We start from the raw sequence: 22,591 nt of genomic DNA, 5'->3' as shown, positions 1-22,591 counted from the left end.
AGTACTGAGCATGCCCTTAATACTAAGTTTATTAATAGTTTATAGGACCATATAAAATATTCTATAATCACTACTGATTATAAAAAAAACACTGAAGTACTTTTCAATAGGGTTATGAAACAAACAGTTCCCGCACTAGAATATATGTACCTGGAGAAAGGTATGTAATCAAAAGAGATGCCAGTGGCTGTATCTATACATATGCTTTCCTGTGGAGTAGACTAATTAGCTCAGCAGTAAAGTGTCTCCACCTACACGTGCACAGTACACCTCCACTGTCTACATGGGTGCAATGAACTAATTACTGTCAGGGACAGTACTATCTTATGCTGGAGTCATTTACTGTGCTAAAACACAGGTGTAGACAGTGACTGGGCAGGCCAATCTCCTGCCTACCACTTAGCTACATGGCTTCACAAGGTCAGCACCCTCGTGCCTCAGCCAGCTCCTCTGCCACTGGATGCCATCACCCGGAGCCTGGGGTGACTCCCTTTATCCCCTGCCAGCCCAGCTCTGCTCCTCTCCAGCTAAAATTGCTGCTGTCCCAGGTGCATGAGTAGACACTGCAACTGGGAGCAGTTTATTTTGGCTCAAACAGCTCTGGAGTTTACTGTTTCACCTTAATTTCATGTGTAGATGCACCCAGTGGGCCCACTGACATGTGCTATTTATGTGACTGAATAAACTCCACTGCAGCTTATTGCTCCTGGGCACCATGTTTACACATGTGCCTGGGACTGCTGAGCTGGGCTAGACCAGCCCTGGCTAGCAAGGAGCTCAGAGGTTCAGCCTGCCAGCCTGGGGTTACTCTGACTCAGCTCAATATGCTGTGGAGGGGCTGGCTGGGCCATGAGGGTGCTCCAGTGTGGGTTTAGCTGGCAGGCAGCCCTTGCACTGAACCACCCTCATGCCCCAGGCATCCCACATCAGTGTCTACACATGGGTTGCAGCACACTAAATGCTGCCACAGGATAGCACTTGTGTTTACAAGTACTAACCTATGGTGGCATTTATTAGTTTACTGCGACCTAAGAGGCCACACATGTAGATGCTGAGGCTCCTGCGGGGCTAATTGGCCAACTCTGCAGTAAACGTCTTGTGTACACATGCCCAGTATGCATTACCCTTATTATTCTGCATGTGCCCTGGGGGATGTATAGTAAACTGTGTATCTTTTCCCAATGCAAAAGAATGAGCCTGTAAAAGTACTTTCTCTAAACTGGCACTGCAAGATCATGCACTTTCTATTTTGTGGTATTGCTTTTGCCATAGAGAAAAGATATGTATAGTATAGAGCCATAAACCATTTCTAAGAAAAATCTTCCATGACAAGTGTATTTTTTTATAATGTGCTATTTGTATTCTGGCTACTCTTTTTATCCTGAGGATATTCAACTGCACATTGTTTCAACCACATATAACTTTGACACCTTTAATATCTTGACACTTCTGAAGACATTACCACCTTAACCAAGTATCCTGTTTCTTCAATTGTCTCTCAGACCCAGGTGAATTTTCAAACACACTCTGCACCTGCCTGTTTGATTTCAACCTTTTATTGGCCTTTATTTTTGGCTATTTTGGAGAGTTCAAAACCCAGAATGGAGCTATCTTCTACATCATTCACATCTCCCTGCAAATTTCACAGGATGTGTGTAAATTTGTCTTTTATCAGCTCTGCCCATGTATACCACCAGGTTCTGGACACCAGTTCTGCTGAAATTCTCACCCATGCTTCAGATAAGAGATTAAGCATACCTGATGGCCCATGGGTTTCACTTGCATATTGCAGAATTTATAAAAATCCTAAAGGAGCAGGGCTATGTCACGTCTACACCTGGATGGCTAGGAAACAAGTGCTGTGTATAGAATGCACAGTTATCTCTAGCTAGAAGTTTTTATTAGTCTGCAGGAATTCCTTTTATAATAATACATATTTGCTTCCCTTCCAGAATCACCTTGGAACTCTCAAGGTTTGAATGGTAAAATCTGAGCTGTCTGGTTTCCAAAGACCCTCATCATTCTCTGTATTGTAGATCAGTTTATAAGAGACTCCCCTTCTTAGGCAAGACTGACTAGTTGTCCTCATTAGGGCCAGCTATAATTAGATTCTTTGGGCCAGGATCCCTGTGGATGGGGAAGGAGCTCTGTCATCAATGCTAAACTGCTTAGGTGGGGTCACCTCTGGGTGGAACAGACAGGACCACTTCTCTACAAAGTGACAGAGTAACATTAAGGGCTTTTTGCTACACCTGATATACAGGCAGGGCAGGTTTCATACCCTGACATACTCTCTTTACTGGCTTTATACCTTACAGATATACAGAGCCACTCCATCGCTATGAATATGCCCAATACCTTCCCAAAACAGTTTATCCTCACAGGAAACTTAGCTGATCCTTTGGGGCTGATAAGAAATGCCTTCAAAATATCTGGAGAATGGTTTTACCTTTTCTTTCTGAAGGTTTGAACAAAGCATCAGGGAACAAAACGGATGACTCCAAATCTTTAGGATAATCTTCTTTAATCTCATCAAACTGTGGCACTTTAGCTCCCGTAAAATTAGACTTGTCAAAGATGTCAACAGCAATAACTAGGAAAAAAAAGGTTTCCCATAAGATTAACTTCATTTCAATCAAAGATTGCATTATCTAAAAGTAAAACTTGACTGAAAGGTTAGAAAATCCATATGACATACAGAAGAAATTTGAACTAAAGAATATAATAATGCAAATATACTTTCCTTCACTAAATAGTTTAAGTGATAGTAAAGGCATATCTTTTAACATTATCATAAAAAAATATATATACTCTGTGTGTGTGTGTGTGTGTGTGTGTGTATACACACACACACACACACACACACACACACACACAGACTACAAATATATATGGATTGCATACATAATGGTAAAGGAGGAATTTCATAGGAATTTTATACTAGTAAAGTACTTTTTCTGATTTGAACTGGCCATGTAAAATGGCAGATTCCAACTTTGTATACTTGCTTTTTGCATATATTTAAGGCAAGATCTTCTGTTTAAGCTTATTGTACTGGGAAGGGTGGTAGGACAGAAAAAGAGGAAACAGAAGGCAGGGAGTTGAGAAGTATGAAGTCTATTGCCAGTTTTGTCAGTTCATAACATGGCTCTGGAGAAACAACTGCCTCACTTTCTTTAACTGAAAACTGGGGTTAACAATACATTCCTTACCTATACAAATATTGTATTATTTTTTAGGGGTTGTAAAGTGCTTTAATAATATCTTTGGATGGAAGATGAACTAGCATGGTGTTGTATTATGTGGTTACTGAATTGGGAATTACTTATTATTTTGTGTGTGAAATATAGAACGGTGGTCAGCAACAGCAGAATTTAGCCATGCAAAATGTTGCAACTTCATCTCAAATTAACAGCAATATAAATTGCCAAAACAAGAGACTGACCTTGTGAAAGTTAATGTAGAAAAGCAACAATATTCTCTTACTCCTTGGGTGCATCTACACATGCATTTACTCCAGCTCAAATTTACTCTGGTGTAAACTACTCCAGAGTAACATTTTTTGGGCAGGCATCTACACACATGGTGATTAAGGAGTAGATTTACATGCAGTTCCCTAAAGCCCTGCAATGGGCCCCTGCTGGCACTGGAGGGAGCTCAGGGGCTGGCAAGGAGCACAGGGCCAAGAGACAGCTTGCTGCTGGGGCAGGTACAACGTCCCCCTAGCCTGACAGCAGGCAGCTCCTGGCCTTGGCTCCCCAATCAGGGACACCAGGCTTGGAAAGAGCTGGAGGAGAGGGGCAGGTCCCAGCCCCTTGGTCCAGTACACCCGTGGGGCAGCTAGAAACTAGCTTGCTGTTACCTGCCCTACCAGTGGATTGGAGCAGTGGGCTGGGAGCTATCCCACCCCTGCAGACCCTTATCTCCCAGCCTGAGCCCTGCAGTCATGGGGCTTGGGTGGGGAGACCCTTATCTAAGGGTCTCCTAGTACCCCACTTCCTGACTGTGATGGCTAAGTGGGAGCTGGGAAATAATGATTTTGCAGCCCCTGCTCCCCAGTTGCAATCTGGGAGCAGGGCGCTTGGAGCTCCCTACTGCCAGGGTGGGAGGACATAGTCCCTGCCTGAGCTTCTGTGGCACAGCCTGCCCTGGCAGCAGGCAGCTCTGGGGGCAGGGAGCCATCTCCTGGCCTCTGGCTGACTAGGAGCAGATTTTACTCCCAGTCAGGCATCTACATGAGTACTATGGCATTGTTACTAATCTCGAGTAAATCTGTTACTTCCATTTGCAGGTAGCAAATTTACTTTGGAGGAGGGAGGTTTACTGAGAAGTAAGCATGTGCCCATGTAGATGCACGTGCTTACTTTGCAGTAAACTATGCTACGCTCCCCCTGTGTACTAAAGGCCTGATGCAATGGCTTAGTTTTAGTACTTCACTATGAAAGCCAGGTGGGACAGACTCATAGCCACAGGGCCTTTTCCTTGGAGAGGTCATGGATGGGAATACTTCCCAGCCTTCCCCAATTCCTGTGCCTTGCATTCTTAGCTAGCCTGTGGCTCCTCCTCATCACCTCTACCTATTGTATAGCTATTAAAAGTGCTTAACTGCAGCTGAGTTGCTCTGTACAAAAATAAAACCTCCAACTGCTGAATTCAGGCTTTTTAATAAAGGTTAAAAGTGAGAAGCTGGAACTCTGGAGGGTAACACTACTGAAAGCTGTGGCCCACTGCAAGTTTTGACAGGAAGAAATATCTAAGTGAAGAACTGCAAATTCCCACACCTCCCCTCATCTCTAAAGAACTCCTGATAGTCAGCCTTATTAAACACAGGGCTCACCTGGAAAAAGTGCTTTAAAGAAAACAGAAGCTATTCTGAACAAAATTGCCTCACCACCTGGAAGCAATATCCAATTCGCAGTATTAGCAGCACTCAACTTGCCTTCTAGCTCAGGTTTCCAAGCTAGAGATCAGGGAACCCTTTCAATGTCCAGTTACGATAGGCAAGGGATAAGTGAAAAATGTTTGGAGGAAAACAGCAAGGGGCCCTACCTCTCTGACCAGCATCCTTGAGCTTTTTCTCTGACACACTTGTATTTAGGATGCTTACCTAACAGAAAATGATAGTTTCTAACCTAGCTACTTACTCATATTTGCAGCAACAATAACAAAAGGTTTCAGGTAGGTTTTCTTCATGTTTTGTGCCACGTTGCTAAAATATTCCTCATAATGTTTCAGCAGGTGAGCTGTGCCACCCTCCGTTCTTTGAATTTGTTCCCAGAGTCCCTTGTTGCTGGCGTCCAGGAGGGCACTACCCACTTTTACGATATTCTGAGAAGAAAAATAAAATATAAACCTAAATCATGAGAAAATATAACTGAGGCAACTGAATGAATTTAGTGCACCAGATCTCACATGAGGAGTATTTAAAATGAACACTGCTTTAGGTGGACACAGCAAAACATCTCAGTAAGCGCCTTTTTAAAAAACTGAACACTTATTAGTCACCCTCAGGTTGTTTTACTTACAAGAAATCCTTTAAACCTTTTCATAAGCAACTGGGGCCAAGATTGGAGGTTATGAGAGCTGTATTTTTTTTCTTTTAAAGACAAAAGCTGTCAAGAAAACTTAAAAGAAAACCTAACCATACTGGCTTTTGCACCTCAAAGAGATGAGAGACAGGACAAGCAGAGACGACTTGCTAGGAGCATTAAGAAACTCCCCTAGGGAAGTTAGAGAACTATGACTTGCTAAAAATTCAACTGCCAACAGAAAGAAATAGACAGAAATACCTTCTTTTACAGAGGCTAACTTAGTTTTATTTTGTAAATTCCTTAATGATTCTACATAATCAGTCCCTGTTTTCAATTTTCTGAGGATGTATATAATAGGTTTGGCAAAAATGTGTCTTAATTTCCATGTACAAAATTAACACCCCCAGGACCTTTTGTCCATTTTTATCTTGCATAAAAATATTCTGTTGGACAAAAGCAGCTCTGGATAAAACCTTGACTACTCAGTTCTTTACTAAACTAAACAAACTAGTACATGAACCCTGAGACAAAATGGAACAGCACTAAACAGACTTATACTTAGGCTTGAAGTATGAACACTAAAGTCCTAAAAGCACTTAAATCTTGGTGCAAATGTAGACCACATCACCATGTTGTATTGAAAACTTTATTTATGAGGTTAAATATAGATAAAATTATAATAGGATTTAAATCAAACTCTTAACATTGATGTTCATACAGCTAGAGCAGGGGCAGGCAATTATTTTGGGTGGAGGGCCACTTACCAAGCTTTGGCAAACTGTCAAGGGCCGCATTTCCTTTTCCGGAGTAGGGAAGCAGAAACAACCCCATGGTCTCAGGCCAGAAGCCTCTGCTAGACAGAGGCTTCTGGTTTGGGGGGCGGGAGGCAGGGCGTTGCTATTGGGTCCTACTGCCAGCTTCCCCTAGGACCTACTGCCCCTGGCTCCTGTCATCTTTGACAGGCAGCCAGGAGCAAATAAGTATTAATTTTCTAAATGTTTTGGAGGCCCCGTGGGCTGGATAGAAAGGCCTGGCAGGCTGGATCCAGCCCGCAGGCCATATTTTGCCCACCGCAAGCTAGAGACATAACAAAATATTTCAGTGTCCACGGTAGCAAGATGTATGGGGGCAGCAGCAACTTCTAGCTGCCTCTGGTACAATTGTGTGGATATGGTAACAGCTGATACGTCCAGGACAGCTGTCCCAGTTACTCCACCTTAGTGAACTAGTGCATATAGCCAGTCTCCTAAAAACTCCTACTTGCAAGGGGAGGGACAGACCAGAGCTGTGTAACTGTCCTCAGTCACATGAACTGAACAGGATTCTGGAGCACTTGTCTGAAACATACTAACTTTAATTCTTTGATTCCCTATGGAAATACTTCATTGTAAATTTTAAAAAATGGAAACAGCAGTTTGCGCTTTTCTGGTTTGTACTTCTACTTAAAAGAAACAAAATTAAAGTCCTCTTGCTTTTCCATCTCAAGGTTTGGGTGTAGAAATTAATTCAAATCCAGTGCCAGAAGCTAGAAGGTTTTTGACAAAGTACCTACTTTAGAGAACTGAAAAATAATGTCTCAAGACCAGGGGAATCTAAAAAGTTAATCATTTCGAAGGTATGCTTTATTATTTCTTAACTGAACTGCATAAAACATTGAGGAAATCTATTCCCTAGTGGGGAATAAATTTTAGTCCTAAATTACAGGAAATTCCATTTTTAGTAAGATCTTTTTCAGGTCTTTAGACACCATTAGCTTCAGATGTTTGTTGAGTCAGTTAAGGAAATAAAAGGATTATTACTGTAGGTACAAAATTGTAAGAAAAACATTTAAAAAATTCTACGGGGTAAATATGGCTACATTATTAGTTGCTTTCTAATGAAAACAATGCACAAAATTCCAGGGCTGGTAACTGGCCAAATAACATTTTGTTTTTAATTAGAATCAAAGAAATACAAGATTTGTGATTGTGTACATATTTCCTGTCTATATTTATACTGGAAATTATAGGCCAGGTCTGATACAGGTATCGGTCTGAACTGATTTTATAGCTCAACTATTTTCTTGTCTGTAGAATTCTGTTTTTGGACAGTACTTTATTAGTATCTATTGGAATATGGAATATACACCATTATTCTATTTCTATGGAATATACAGCACCAAATTCCACTTGAAAATATTTAGGATGCTGATCAATTTGTGATACTAATTAAGAAATTCTGGTACATTCATTCCCTTTAGCTCTGCAGTGAACTCAATTACAAATTTCTAAATAAAAATGTAAATGAGAACCTACAAGCTCAATTTAGTGTATAAAATCTCTCTTACTTCATTGAATTCCACATCCCTTGTTGCAGCCAAGTCAAACCCTTGCTGCTGACTCTCATACTGCAGGACTCTGATCATCATCTGGTATGCTGTCCTCACATCATTCCCATACAAAAAGTTTGTGTATTTGGTGGCATTCTGCAGCACTTTTGTGATATGTATAGACTTGTCTCCATCCATTATGGTCTCATTGCGATGTAACTTTTCATTCTAAAGTGGGAAGGGGGGGAAAAGGGGAGAAAACAATTTAGCAACAGTTTTTCACAAATTATCAATTAGTTCTTTCAATCCAAATACAAGCCATTGTTACTTCCATCATCTAAAAACATATGGAGGAAAGGAATCATTTAATCCAAAAAAAGAGGCTACCCGGGAAGGGATGGAGAGGGCAATGGAATGGAAAAAGGGGGCTCCTAGAAAATGTTCCCAAGGGTCTGAAGATTCAGCCTGATAAGAAATGGAGCCTGATGGTGTCAAGCTCCATGATAGTCATGATAGTTAGAACTAATGAGCATTAGGTTAGACAACAGGGGTAGTGGATTGTATTTAGCATGCACAAGAACATCATACAGCTTTACTTACACCCGGACACCCACAAACACTAGATATAAATGAGCAATTAAAATGATTAAATATCTTCAACATTTTAATCCAACAAAGAACTGTTATATTCAAGGTGCAATTTTAGTAAATCCCCAGAAAAAATGTTAGGTAAGATGCTCACCTGGTATAAAGTGGTGTTGCCCCACTAAAGGCAATAGAGGAATGCCAGTTCATACCAGCTGAGGATCTAGACCATAAAAGTGACTGGATTCTACAGTGAATATCTCACTACCTGGTCGCTGGCATTTAGCAAACGTAATTTCATCTGAGCCCTCACTAGATTTGGGAAAATCTATGTCTATTAGGGCACTGGCACATGTTACACTTAGGATGAGATTAAGGTGTTAATCATGCCATAAAGGCCCCCTCTACACATTAGAGGTATCCTGCAATTAACTGAGACCAGCTACGTGTGTGAAGTACCTATCACACCAGTAAAACATCCAATCAGCTATAAAGTTAGACCATGAAAATGTGTACTAACTTTATAGCTGGTTGCTTTCCAGCTTTAATTTGCACGTGTAGCAGGGACTGTCCCATCAGCTGACCAGGTTCCTAACCACAGGATAACACCATGTGAAGTTGGTGGGGACTCTTGATCCCACTGGTGCCCCATGGCTGCTGGGACTGAAAGCCCTGCAGCTGCAGATTCTCCATTTCGGTGGCACCCATGGCTACCAAGACCAAGAGTCCTGCAGCTGCAGAGAGTCTGTGAAGGAAGGACTGCCAGAGGGAGTGCTAGAGAAGGAAAAGGACATAGAATCCCACAAGGCTTGTAACCCCTGGCAGCACAAAGTCTTCATCTCCACTTGCAGCAGTTTGCCTGGAGAACAGATATGGAGCCCTCACAAGTGAGGAGGAGGAACACAATCCACTGGTGGAAGAGGCATCCCCAAGGTTGGGAGGACTGAGACCACTGCTATCAAGAGGAAGTGATGGATGGTGGTAGTTGGAGACTCCCTTCTTCAGGGAACAGAGGCATCCATCTGATGGCTTGACCTGTTGTCTTGAGAGGTCTGCTGCTTGCCCGGAGCCCGGATATGAGATGTCATGGAAGGATTACTGAGACTTATTCGACCATCTGACTACTGCCCCAAGCTGCTCATCCAGGTGGGCACCAATGATATTGCCCAGGGTAACCCTGAGCAGATCAAAAGTGACTACAGGGCTCAGGGTGCATGGGGATAGGGGATGAGGTGGTGATCTCCCTGATCTTTCCTGCCAACGGAAAGTGTACGTATCCTGCAGATCAATGCATGGCTGTGCAAATTATGTCACCATGAGGAGGGCTTTAAACTAGATTCACTGGGGGATGGTGACCAAAGCCCCAAGTTAAGTGGGTGACTTGGAGGAAGCACAACCAGGAGGAGACAACAAGGGAGGCCTTCTTATTCTTCCTGAGAAAGTAGGGCAATTGGCTAGTTACCTCAGGTGTCTGCACACAAATGCACAGGGCCTGGAAAACAAGCACAAAGAACTGCAAATCTTTGCACAGTCACAGAGCTATGATGTGATTGGAATAACAGAGACTTGGTGGGAGCTCACAGGACTGGAACACTGTCATGGATGGGTATAAACTGTTCAGGAAGGACAGGCAGGGGAGAAGAGGAAGAGGAGGAGTTGAGTTGTATGTAAAAGAGCAGTAGGATTGCTCAGTGCTCTAGTATGAAACTGGAGAAAGGCCTGTTGAAAGTCTCTGGGCTAGGGTTAGAGGGGACAGCAACAAAGGTGATGTCATGGTAGGTGTGTGGTAAAGACCACCAGACCAGGAGGATGAGGTGGATGAGGCTTTCTTCAAACAGCAAGCAGAAGTTTCTCAATTACAGTCCCTGGTTCTCCTCAGGGACTTCAATCACCCTGACATTTGCTGGGAGAGCAATACAACAGCGCAGAAGTAATCCAGGAAGTTTTTGGAGAGTGTTGGGGACAACTTCCTGGTGCAAGTGTTGGAGAGGCCAACTAGGGGCCATGCTCTTCTTGACCTGCTGTTCACAAACTGGAAAGTACTGGTGAGAAATGTAGAAATGGGTGGCAACTTGGGCAGCGGCAGCCATGAAATGATGGAGCTCCAGATCTTGAGGAAAGGAAGGAGAGCAACAGAGTCTGCTTCAGAAAAGCAGACTTCAACTCATGCAGGGAACTGATGTGCCAGTCTGAGGGGAGGAGGAGTCCAGAAGAGCTGGTTGTACTTTAAAGAAACCTTACTGAAAGTGCAGGAACAAATCATCCTGATGTGCAGGAAGACTAGCAAGTATGACAAAAGATCAGATTAACTTAGCAGGGAACTTTTCAGTGAGCTACAACACAAAAAGGAAGCTTAAAAGAAGAGGAAACTTGGAAAAACGACTAGGGAGGAGAGTAAGAGTATTGCTTGGGCATGCAGGGATGAATTCAGGAAGGCCAAAGCACAACCGGAGCTGCAGCTAGCAAAGGAGGTGAAGGCTACCAGGAAGAGTTCTACAAGTATGTCAGCAACAAGAGGAAGATCAGGGATTAGGTGGGCACCTTTTTGAATGGGGAAGGCAACCTAGTGACAGATGTTGCAGAAAAGGCTAAAGTACTCAGTGCCTTTTTTTACCTCAGTGCTCACAGGCAAGGTCAACTCCCAGACTACTGCACCTGGCAGCACAGTTTGGGCAGCAAACAGTGGTGAAAGAATATGCTTAGTACCATTAAGAAAAGTTGGATGTGTACAAGTCCATGCAGCTGGATGTGATGCACCTGAGGGTGCTGAGGGAGTTGGCTGATGCGACTGCAGAGCCACTTGCTATTATTGAAAACTCATGGTGACTGGGAGAGGTCCCAATCTTTAGTGCCCATCTTTAAGAAAGGGAAGAAGGAGGATCTGGGGAACTACAGGCTGGTCAGCTTCAGCTGAATCCATGGAAAATCATGGAGCAGATCCTCAAGGAATCCATTTCCAAGCACTTGGAGGAGAAAAAAGTGATTAGGAACAGTCAGCATGGATACACCAGAGGCAAATCACACCTGATGAACCTGATTGCCTTCTATTATGAGATGATTGGCTCTGTGGATGTGGGGAGTGCAGTGGATGGGATCTGCCTTGACTTGAGCGAGGCTTTTGATACAGTCTCTCACAACATTCTTGCAAGCAAGCTAAGGAAGTATGGGCTGGATGAATGGACTGTAAGGTGGATAGAAAACTGGATGAGTAGCTTGGGGTCTACTTGGCAGGGGTCAGTCCTGGGACCGGTTTTGTTCAATATTGTCATCAAAGACCTGGAAGATGGGATGGAGTACACCCTCAACAAGTTTACAGATGGCACCAACCTGAGGGGAGTAGTAGATACACTGGAGGGTAGGGCTAGAATTTAGAGAGACCTAGACAAATTGGAGGATTGGGCCAAAAGAAACCTCATGAGATTCAATAAGGACAAATGCAAAGTCCTGCACTTAGGAAGGAACAATCCCATGCACCAGTACAGGAGTTAATGTGAACAATAAGCTGAATATGAGCGTCCTTGTTGTGAAGAAGGCTAATAGCATACTGGGCTGCATTAGTAGAAGCATTGCCAGCCAATCAAGGGAACTGATTATTTCCCTCTATTCTGCACTGGTGAGGCCACATCTGGAGTATTGTGTCCAGTTTTCGGCCCCCCACTACAGAAAGGATGAAGACAAATTGGAGAGAATCCAGTGGAGGACAATAAAAATAGTTAGGGGGCTGAGGAATAGGACTTCTGAGGAGAAGGTGAAGGAACTGGGTTTATTTAGTCCACAGAAGAGAAGACTCAGGGAGGATTTAATAGCAGCCTTCAACTACCTGAGCAGGGGTTCCAAAGAGGATGGACCTAGACTGTTCTTAGTGGTGGCAGATGACAGACCAAGGGGCAATGGTTTCAAGTTGCAGCAAGGGAAGTTTAGGTTATATATTGGGAAAATCTCTCTCACTAAGAGGGGTGTAAAGCACTGGAACAGGTTACCCAGAGAGGTTGTGGAATCTCCATCCTTGGAGGTTTTTAAGACCTGGCTAGACAAAGCCTTGGCTGGGATATAATGGGGGATGGCCTTGCTCTGAGCAGGGGGTTGGATTAGATGACCTCCTGAGGTTCCTTCCAACCCTAATTTTCTAAGACTGCATGACTAAGCCCCAAGTTCTTGATCGCTTGTTTAAATTCCCAGGTATAAAGTGCCTGTGGAAGTGCAAGTTGGGGAGCCAGGAACTCTGCTCCCCAGCTTCATGCATCATTTCATGGTATGGGGTATGGGCAGCTGGGGAGCCAGGTTCCCAGGTTCCAGTTTCCCAGCTTCCAGGTTCCCAGCTGTCCACACTCCACACCATGGGCACTGGCACATAGGGAGCTTTAAAGAATGGGCCTGCAGCTGGGCTGCAGCTGTCCTTTTTAAAATTCCCTGACCCCTCAGATCTAGACAGTGGGTGGAGGCTCCTTGGTCTCTGCCTCCCAGCACCAAGAGAACTTTAAAGACCATGCTGAGGTAGCTTTCCCATCGAGGACTTTAAACCCCATGTCCAGCAGCTCTGGCTGGGGTGCCGGGGATCAACAGCTCCTGGCAAGATTTTAAATCCTCTGCAGGCCCTTCAGCTCCCTGCCCTCCTCCCCATAGCCTCTATCCCTCTCACTGGGAAGCCCAGCCAGAGCTACGAGGTGTGGGGGTTTTGATAATCAGCTGATTACCAGCCAGGCCAGGACAGTCCCAGTCTAGAACTGGATCCAGGGCTATCCCAGATGGGACCAACAATCAGCTGATTGTCAGCTCATTGCACTAGGGACTTGAACTGGATAGGCCAGCAATCACCTGATTGTCAGCCCTGGCCTCAAACCACATCAGAGCTGGTTCCAGTGCCTGGTGTGGTGCCAGGGCAAAAATGACAATCTTTGGCTACATCTGCGGGCACTTCTCATTCAAGGGATGCCAGGCCTCCCTGCACTGAGAAGTAGTAACGATGTGATATGCATCTGGTCCCTTATCTACAATCAGGCTTCCTGCCATACTTGTCTGACATAGAAGGAAGTGTGATTGCTGGGATTGAGGATCACATCCTATTCCACCATTAAATGAACATGTGCCAGGGCCTTAATTTAGTTTTTGTTCTAAGTGTGTCTATTATGTGTGAACAGGTCATATTGTAGGTTGTACTATACATGGAAACAGGAACAGGACAGGTTGGTAGGGCTTGCAAAGTACAAGAAAACATTTCCTACCATGAGTTTAAGATCCACAAAGCTAATGGTGGTGCAGTTAAATAGCTCAGGAGGCAGCCAGCCTTTCTCACTGTTACAGTGCCGAACTGCATTCCCTAAAGTAAACCAAACAAAGGGTTAAATAGGTTTGCAACTGTTCTGTACAAACTAGAAACAGCATTTGTTACAAAACTAGCCTTTTAGTTTCAAATTGCTTAAAGAAAAGCACGTATTCTACCTTGCAAGCAGGCATTCCTCTGCCTCCTGTGAATTAAGCCATTTTCTGATATTTGTGAAGCATTGTCCAGCAATAGTTTGTGTTTTGCTTCCACATTTCTGCCTAGGCTCTCTTACTCTAGCTGCCTCAGAATCTTTTAGTGAATTAACCAATTTGTATTTAGAAAATCTGATAAAGGGTCTACAATTACTACATTTTTAAGATGAAAAAATCATCTGTTCTACCCAGAGATGGAATACATGAGCTCCTTCAGGTTTGCCTCCTGGAAAAATATTACCTGGGCTTCCTAACATTGGAACACTGGCTATGCTATGACTATGCAAAGATAATAGAGGACATAACAATAAATATAATATCCCTTTGTCTATTTATGAATTGTTTCCAAGCACCTTACTATTTTAATTTATTCATTATCTGAAATTATTTGCTAAATAATTTCCATCAGTGATTCTCACTTGGTAAAGTCTCCACAAACAGTTAAATGTACTTAAATTAACTAATTAGCTTTGGCTGGATACATAATCTTGTGATACTGTTTATGTGCCCTTACTGGGTGGTGTAACACAGCATCAGGTTTCCAGCGTGAATGCCTATATTTGTTTTCCACTGATATTCTGAAATACTTACGTAAAATCTGCTATATCCACAAACATCTACCTGTTAACTCATTTGTTATTATATAATCCGAAAGTAACTACAAGAGTGTGTACAGAGTTGGAAAAAATATTTACCAATGTTTTAATAACAGTTAAAATAAAAAAAATCAATTTATATCCCATGATGTACTCAAAACTAGAGACTCTGGCTACTGAACTTTGTCAAACTGAGGAGTTACTGATCACACTCACTGGTACTATTTTCAAATGTTCTATAATCATTTACAATTCTACTTGGACACTGGTCACAGCAGGTAAAAGTTGGAAAGCATACAAATTAGATATATTTTTCCCTCAACAAACTTCTTCATAAACTATTTGTAGCCTACAAGTGGCCACTGCAGTATTTTCAGAGATATTTCCAAGAAACCCGCATATGAACAGGTTTTGGAGCTGACTGTCCAGGTGCCCTCCTTTTCCCACTTCTCTTCATCAGTAAAAATTCTTTAAGAAAATGTTCACACTTCCCAATTGAAAATATTTTTCTATAACAAGAAACAGACTTTACTGGAAAGAAGCATTAGAGCACTATCTAATTTTCACACAAAGTTTTCATATATTGTCAGCCCAGCTAGTGAACTACTTTTTATGAAGAAGATGCAGTCATGCCTTTATGCATAACAGAATACAAACACTAGGAATCTAAATGGTCCAAAAAGGTAACATATTATTGGGAAAAAGTAGTTATATTCTGCCTAAAAGTTCATTAGAAGAAAGCTAGTAAACTAAGTTTCACATAAATAGGATTCCATATTTATCTCTAGCAAGTGAGTTACCTCACTAAAGGTCACATGCCCTAAAAGTTACACCTATAATGATTAGTTTATAGAGTGAACAGAAAGTGAAGAGACTAAGTTTGTTTGCAGATAGAGTTTTAGCCTCTCCTCTTATTGCATTTGTTTCTTTATTTACGGTATTTTTAATATTCTGTCTTTCATTTGTTAACATGAATGTGTTTTAATTAATTCTTGAGATGGGAATTGTATCTAAATAAACCCTTCAGTTTCTGATATCTATACACTATAATGTAATCTCTAGGTTTTATCAATAACTTCCCTCTATGTATACACATGCTCTTTCACTCTTTTCCCCACACCAGACCAGCAGATAAGCATGTTAATATTCTACCCAGTGCGACTTACCCATTGAACCCTTGGGACATGGCACAGCAGCTGGCTGTCCAAACTTAGTCTGAGGCCACCAAATGCCAGCTTCAAATGCTTTGGGACATCCATTATAAATCACTGTGGCAAGAACAGAAATGGTGCAGTTTTTTCAGCAATGTAAAAATCACAGAAGTCAGCAAGATAGCGCAGTTACAGATGCAGAAAGAATTTATCTGTAGCTGGAAGTTTACTGAAATCACCAACAACTCCCATATGGAGCCATGATATTTGTTTTCTCTTCAACAGGAGTGTTCCCTACACTTTAACTGATGATCTGCTCCTTGCTCAGTGGAGGCACCTACATGTGCACTTTACTGTGGAGCTGACTAATTAGCTCTACAGTAAAGTGTCAACGTCTGTACAGACAGCATTATTTGATGGGAATAAATTAATTAACTCTACCATGGGATATTATTGCCTGATGCAAGTATGTCCTGTGATGGAGTTATTTACTCTGCCGCGATGCACAGGTAGATGGTGACTGGGGCACAAGGGTGCAACAGTGCAGGAGCTGCCTGCCGGCTAGCCCTGCATGGCTGCAGCCTTGTGCCCCAGCCAGCCCCTCTGCAGCATGTTGAGCCACAACAGAGCAGTTCCGGGTTGGCAGGCCGACCCCCGGGGGGCTGCGCTGCCCTGGCTCAACGTGCTGTGGTCCTGTACATACATATATACGTTGCGCCCAAGAGCAATAAACTCTGGCATGAACTGTGCTGGAGTTTACTGCATTGCATTAATAGCATGTGTAGATGCACCTAGTGGTGGGATCAAAGACCAAGGAAGATTCATTGTGAATTTATGACTCTGGATGTCAGACCATAACAGATTGGTCCCTTAACTGCTCCCTTATTCTGGGCAAGAATTTCTAATTCACGCTAATTTGACACAGTTGTGAGACTGAGACCACCAAATCTTTTTTCTGTCGGGGAAGAGGGGGAAGGGGACATGCAAAATCATTTTAAATCACTGTTCTTGTGGCTTTGCATCCACGCCAGCAGAGGGCACTCTAAGAGTGATGCAACCTTAGCAAGGATCAATGGCAGCAGGTATGAAGGACTTTTTGCACAGCAGCACAAAATCATATTGAACTGGCAGTTGACTTGCATTTCTATGTTCCAGTGACAGCAGGATTAGAATGTTTTGCTGTTTTTTCCCTTAGGTAGAACTATTCCAATCTGGTATGAATTAAATTAAATAAACCTCAATTAATTCTCTTTCATTTCTATAAGCAACAGCATGCCAGTAGATAAAAGAGAAGCATATTAGCAGTAGCTGATGGACGGAGTGGGCAGTACCTTCACAGCCCCTCATGGTAACCTCAGCGAAGGGATTGTCACAGCGGTTGCACTGTCGCCCAATCACTCCAGGTTTACAGGGACACTGTCCTGTCTCCATGTCACAAGAGCGTGTATAGGAGCCAGAAGGGAAGCAATCACATGGATAGCAAGTGTCACTGCTCTGTGGCCTATAGTAGTTTGCCTGGAAAAATAGAGATAATTTTAATGACAGCATATAGTATTTTAATGATGCTACATGTTACAACATCATATGTCTTACTTCTTAGTCCTTCTTCATAAGCTCATGCATCTGCATTGAAGAATTATTGTGTGCCCAGTTACTGTCTTGTACAGTTACACTGTTACTAACACTAAGACTAACATTAAGACTTCATTGGCAGTGGTTCCTTCTAATATCTACTAGTGCCATAATCTTAATTATGTTTTTGTCCTCATTGAAGCCTCATTGAAAAAATATATATTGATCACTACTTTGTTAAAGAAGCAGGAATATTAACATTTTATAAGGTACAATTAACTGTGTAAATGTAGGGGCCCACATTCTTAAATATGCATGTATAAAAGCCAGGTCCTAGCTTCTGGAATGGAAAAGTCCCAGGGGCTCTTGGACTCAAAAGCTACAAGTGAAGAGAATTCCTACTGAAGCCAAGAACAGTTCTTCATGCAGAGTATTTGCAGAATCTACACAGGGGCATGAAAAAATGAGTGCCATTTACGTGCCAGGAGGGGAAGAATTGTTCCCAGGTTTTCCAACTCCACCTTCCTTCTGTGCTGGAGCAGAGAATGTGTGTGCATACCCACTAGATATTCAACTGGTGCAAAACACTGTTGTATTTACACCAGTGCTGTAAAACATTGTACAAAACACTGATGTACTACTATTCATCGTGGTTTGGCCATTATATACGAGAAATATTATTGTTGGATTTTCAAAGAAATGCCAATGAGGAGAGGAGAGCACCACATCTCTCTCTCCCAGTCTTGTGTTTGCTGGACTGGCATAGTTGACAACATCAGAGTGAATAATTCGCTGCATCTTTACGGCAGCAGTCTGGCTGTTTTGGGCTGCAGGGGCCGCTGATTCAGGCCAACAGCTGGACCTGTGGCCAAAGCTCTGGTCTATATTATCTATCATACACTTAATGGTTTTGGTCCATAAATACAGACATGACATTTCTGGTTTTCTCTGTCCTGCTGACTGTATTCTAATATAAAATGTATCAAGCAGCAATTGAGTTTTTTGTACTGCCTTACTTAGGTTTCATGCAGGGGATCCTATAAAACCAATAATAATGTATTCCATTCACTGTCCTGCATGGTTCTGATGCAAAATTGACGTAAGTAGCAGATTACCAGCAGAGTCAAACGGAATTAAACGTAGCAACAGCTATAGGTCCTGCTGTCATAAGGGAAGCTTTCACAAATGAAGTACTGGGCAAGTTACACCAGGTTGAATCAGAAGTAATACGACTGAAGTCAGTGGAGTTACAGTCTTGTAAGACCTGTGTGAATCAGATCTAAACGCTGTCCTCAGCTATGTATACACAAGTCCTTATTAGCTTCATAGAGTTTTATCCAAGGAAATATTTTTTCTCTAAAGCTTACTGAGTAAAGCTCACTGTTGTGTAGTAACTCAGTAGCAGGCATGTCCACTATTTTGTTCTGCTCAAGTAGATAGACATTTTGCTGGCCTCCTGCCTGGGGAAGTACATTTTACCCAGCTAGTTTAGTTACTTCACTTGCTATTCTGTTTGCCATATAATAAATGCAATAACTAAAATTCTTTCGAGACAGTGCCAGAGTCTGGTCTCACAAAGTCAGGATCTGGTCCTTTATCCTGTCCATGCTGTTTGCCAGTTAGAAATGTGAATAAGAACAGCTGTATAATCAGAAAAATACCAGATTTCAGGCATAATTAGGTATGTCTTAGATATGATACAAAGCAGAATATACAGGAATTTATATTTTATTTATCACTATTCTGACATTTTTAACCCAAAGATAATTTCCATTAAACACAGGTTTCTTTTTCTTACCTTACAGTGGCACTCTCCGTTTGTCTTATTGCAGTCAGGATCAAATCCCTTATTGGTCTCGCAGTTACATGGACCACAAATAGGATTCCCCCACCATCCTCGGGGGCAAGGCAAGTCAATTCTATAAAAGAAAATCAAAGGGAAAGTAGCCTCTTTTGAACTTAGTTCTGAAAAGAAGAGAAACAAAGGCATGGGGCCAAATTCTGCTCCTGCATCAGATTAGAACAAGTATAATTTGCCCCAATACAGAAGATAATATTCAGTACATGTAAGCACATATAATAAACACAGAAAGAGCCTTTGTTCTGCAGAGAACTAGCAAGATCATTTCTCAAGTGTGGGCTGGACCCAGTTCCTCTGTCTAATGCCTGAGGGACAACACTCCCCCATTCTATGAATGGCAACAACAAGTAAATGACTCTCCACCCTACAAGCTTATTTATGGAAAGACACACTGCTTGCAGTCTATGCCAGAGAGCACGTGAATTCCACTGCTTGCTCTAACTGCAGGGCTAATGTGTGGAAAGAGGAAATGATACATTACACACGGTGTTTTAATGGACTATGGCAGGAGTGTGCCTAAAAGGGTGCTGAGTACAGTTCTAATCCAGACAACAAAGATGAATTTGAAAACACCCTAGCCAATACAAGGTTGCATACATATAAATCACATACACAAAACTGCCACAACAGGGAGGGTTAAGGGTTAGAGTTTTCAAGAGGAGGACATTCAACATTGTTAGGTGACACCCAAACAACAGTGACAACAAGATGAGATAGTCAAAATCACCCTACATGGGGCCTTCTCATTTTCCAGGGACTACAAATGACCTGCATTACATTCAGATAGGACAAGGTAACACCTGGCAGGCAAAAGGAAAGGGCTGGGTACCTGGTTCAGCGGGCTTATTACCAGATGGAGGGGGCAGGCTGCCAGAGACCAGGAGTTCAGTGAAGTTCTCCAGGAAGAGAACTGAGCTCTCCTAAGCCTGACAGGAACAGAGCTGAAATATTTTGCAGTGATTAGGAGCTCTCCAGGAGCAGTGACTGTTATGAGACCTCAAATAATAAGGGGAATTTGAAACAAAAACAGAGATTGTTGCCTTATGCTGACTGAAGGACTAGAGGGAACGGGGATGACCAAGACATCGAACAGGGAAAATCCTTCTCTTACTTGTTCTCACAGTACTGCCCATAATAGCTTTGTCCACATTCACAGGTGTAACCGTGGGATGAGCTGGGTTTATGGACACAGGTGGAGACATGCTCACATGGGTTCAGGTTACATACGTCAACACAGTCCCTCCCAAAGTACCCTGAGGAGACAAGGTTATAAAATTACAGCAACTGCTGTAATTTATGATTAGCATGTTTCAAAAAGACCATCTATTTTAAGCTTATACACTTAATAACATGTCTTCCATAATCAGTAGATTTCCCCTGAGATACTGTCAAGAAAGATACCTTTTTTCCTTGCAGTGAGCAGTTAATGGGCTGGCCTTTTCCACAGCTTGCAAACACTTTTTGAGCAACCATAGATTAGCAGCTTCTGAGACTTTGCTTAGGGCATGGGTTACAAACAGCTTTATATTCTTTCTCTACATGTACAGTGGGTGACTGAACCTATTTGCGGCTCACACTTCAAAATTAAGACTAACAACAAGAAAAGTTCAAAACGTCCCTACTGGGACTTGGGGGTGTAAACCAGAAATCTTACAGTAGAGAAGGGCTGGTAGCAAAAAAAAGATGAGAACACAAGGAGGCTCTGTAGGGCAGGGACCCTCTTTTTGTTCCGCCTAAGGCCCCTAGGTGCTAGTTATGCCAACAGCACGAAGTTAAAAAAAGTATCAAAGGCCTTGGCTGTGTAACCAATGCCAGGAACAGTTCTAACTCTCTCCGTATCACACTCAGTTTTCATTCGTGCTCCATTACCTGGGTCGCAGATACAGGAATAGCTATCCCAGTCATCACTGCAGTAGCTGTGTTGGGGACACGGATTGGAATCACAAGGGTTGTCTACTTCACAGCCTTCCTTTACATTGATCTTCACTGCCTGTTTCATATTCAGTGTAGCCACATTTGTAGATGTCTCCCCCATTCTTACACCCTTGAGTACAGAAAAACAATAATTTCAACTCAGAAACTTCCTTTCAGTTACAGCAGTACAGGTATTGAATATGTATCACTAACTTCCTTAATCTTCTGAGTTTTTTAAAGAAATGTGATGTGCTTAGCCAGAAGCCAGATTTTTTTCTTTAAGTGTTGGTCTTTGATCTGCACTATGAGGAGAAAAATGATATTTCCCAAGACCAAAAGAGACTGGATTCCTAACTGAAAAGTCAAAATTGTGGTACTTGGATATTTTAAGAATTCCAGTCATGCAGGATAACAAGAACTCAGGGGAAATAAGGATCAGATGTGTAAGGATCTATCATTTTAGAAGTGAAAACTTGACTACTAATTTTTTTTTTTTTTTTACTTCTTACCTGCATACAGCCATAAAAGCCCTGCTGCACAGATACTTGATCTCCCGAGATACCTCCGACAACAATGCTTTTCATTTTTAGTCCAGGCAGCTGATTTCCAATTTGCACTGTACTCTATTAAAGATTGAGAAAGAAAAAGCATAGAAGATTGGATGATAAAGCAGTGGTCATTTTAACATCAAGAACTACTCTGCTATTCTTACCACATTGCACTGAATCAAAAAATAAGTATGAGTGAACTACAACAGAAAAAAAACAGATCGGTGAAATGAAGATCTTTTAATGTGAACTTGATTTTCATATAGGTATGTTCAAAAATATAATTTCATTGGGTGCAGTGGGCCTGCACCAAAGGTAAGTCACAGAAAATATTGGCCTGCATAGGGTAGCCACAGTAAGGTATTTGGTCACAGTCCTGTTCCCAGAACCCTGCTTTTTAAAAACTTTCAGTTATGCTGTTATGACGTTGCCTTACCTGGTACATCCCATAGTCCAAAGACATGACTGCCAGGTACTTGATGTCTTTTCCATCTTTAGCGCTCTTCAGCTCTATTAACAAATGATGCCATTCACCATCACTGACTCGTGACTGCATCATTTTCAAACTAGCAACCTGATTCAGGCCATTGTACACGTCAAATTGTACATAGTTGTTCAGTATCTATAGGAAATAAATATCACCTGTATTCATTGTTGAAATATTCATGCATGAGGACAAGCAATAAATGCTTTCTACAGACTGTGGTAGCAAGAAAAATGCTACAGTCATAACACCTCCCAGCACCTCCCAACTTCAGAAATTCTATTTCTGTTTGTGCTGAGGAAGGCAAAAAGACAGAAAAAATAATACGAATTATAAGTTACAAATCCAGAGTGAAATCCTCAACTATGTTAAAACAGAACTCAGTGTATCAGGGAGAAGATGCTAAACCACCATTCTAAAACAGTGAAATTAGCACTTTTTATAATTAGCTTTAATGGATATGCATGCCTGATTTTCTGCCTTACTTAGGGAAAGAGGCAGTATCTTTGACTGGTCCACCTGACAGATATCACTAGCAGAATACTAGATCTGAGTGTGTTCTTGGG

The 22,591-nt window shown here is 42.2% G+C and overlaps 1 protein-coding gene across 1 annotated transcript in view; it reads right to left on the bottom strand.

The window, feature by feature from the left end:
• The window catches only part of CELSR1 (cadherin EGF LAG seven-pass G-type receptor 1), a 321,619-nt gene that overhangs the window by 51,700 nt on the left and 247,328 nt on the right, over positions 1-22,591 (bottom strand). The window contains exons 10-20 of the mRNA XM_019509377.1: positions 21,978-22,163; positions 21,503-21,616; positions 20,949-21,123; positions 20,191-20,332; positions 19,017-19,137; positions 16,978-17,161; positions 15,662-15,763; positions 13,647-13,741; positions 7,858-8,067; positions 5,145-5,328; positions 2,450-2,593 (exon numbers count right to left, since the gene is read on the bottom strand). Coding sequence (XP_019364922.1) covers positions 2,450-2,593; positions 5,145-5,328; positions 7,858-8,067; positions 13,647-13,741; positions 15,662-15,763; positions 16,978-17,161; positions 19,017-19,137; positions 20,191-20,332; positions 20,949-21,123; positions 21,503-21,616; positions 21,978-22,163 — 1,657 coding nt within the window. The remainder of the gene's footprint in view (positions 1-2,449; positions 2,594-5,144; positions 5,329-7,857; positions 8,068-13,646; positions 13,742-15,661; positions 15,764-16,977; positions 17,162-19,016; positions 19,138-20,190; positions 20,333-20,948; positions 21,124-21,502; positions 21,617-21,977; positions 22,164-22,591) is intronic.

Source organism: Gavialis gangeticus, unplaced genomic scaffold (genome assembly GCF_001723915.1).
Source record: "Gavialis gangeticus isolate Ggan-Ray unplaced genomic scaffold, GavGan_comp1, whole genome shotgun sequence".
NCBI lineage: Eukaryota > Metazoa > Chordata > Crocodylia > Gavialidae > Gavialis > Gavialis gangeticus.
Note: the sequence above shows the minus strand (reverse complement) of the source record. Positions and strands in the feature narration are given on the sequence as shown.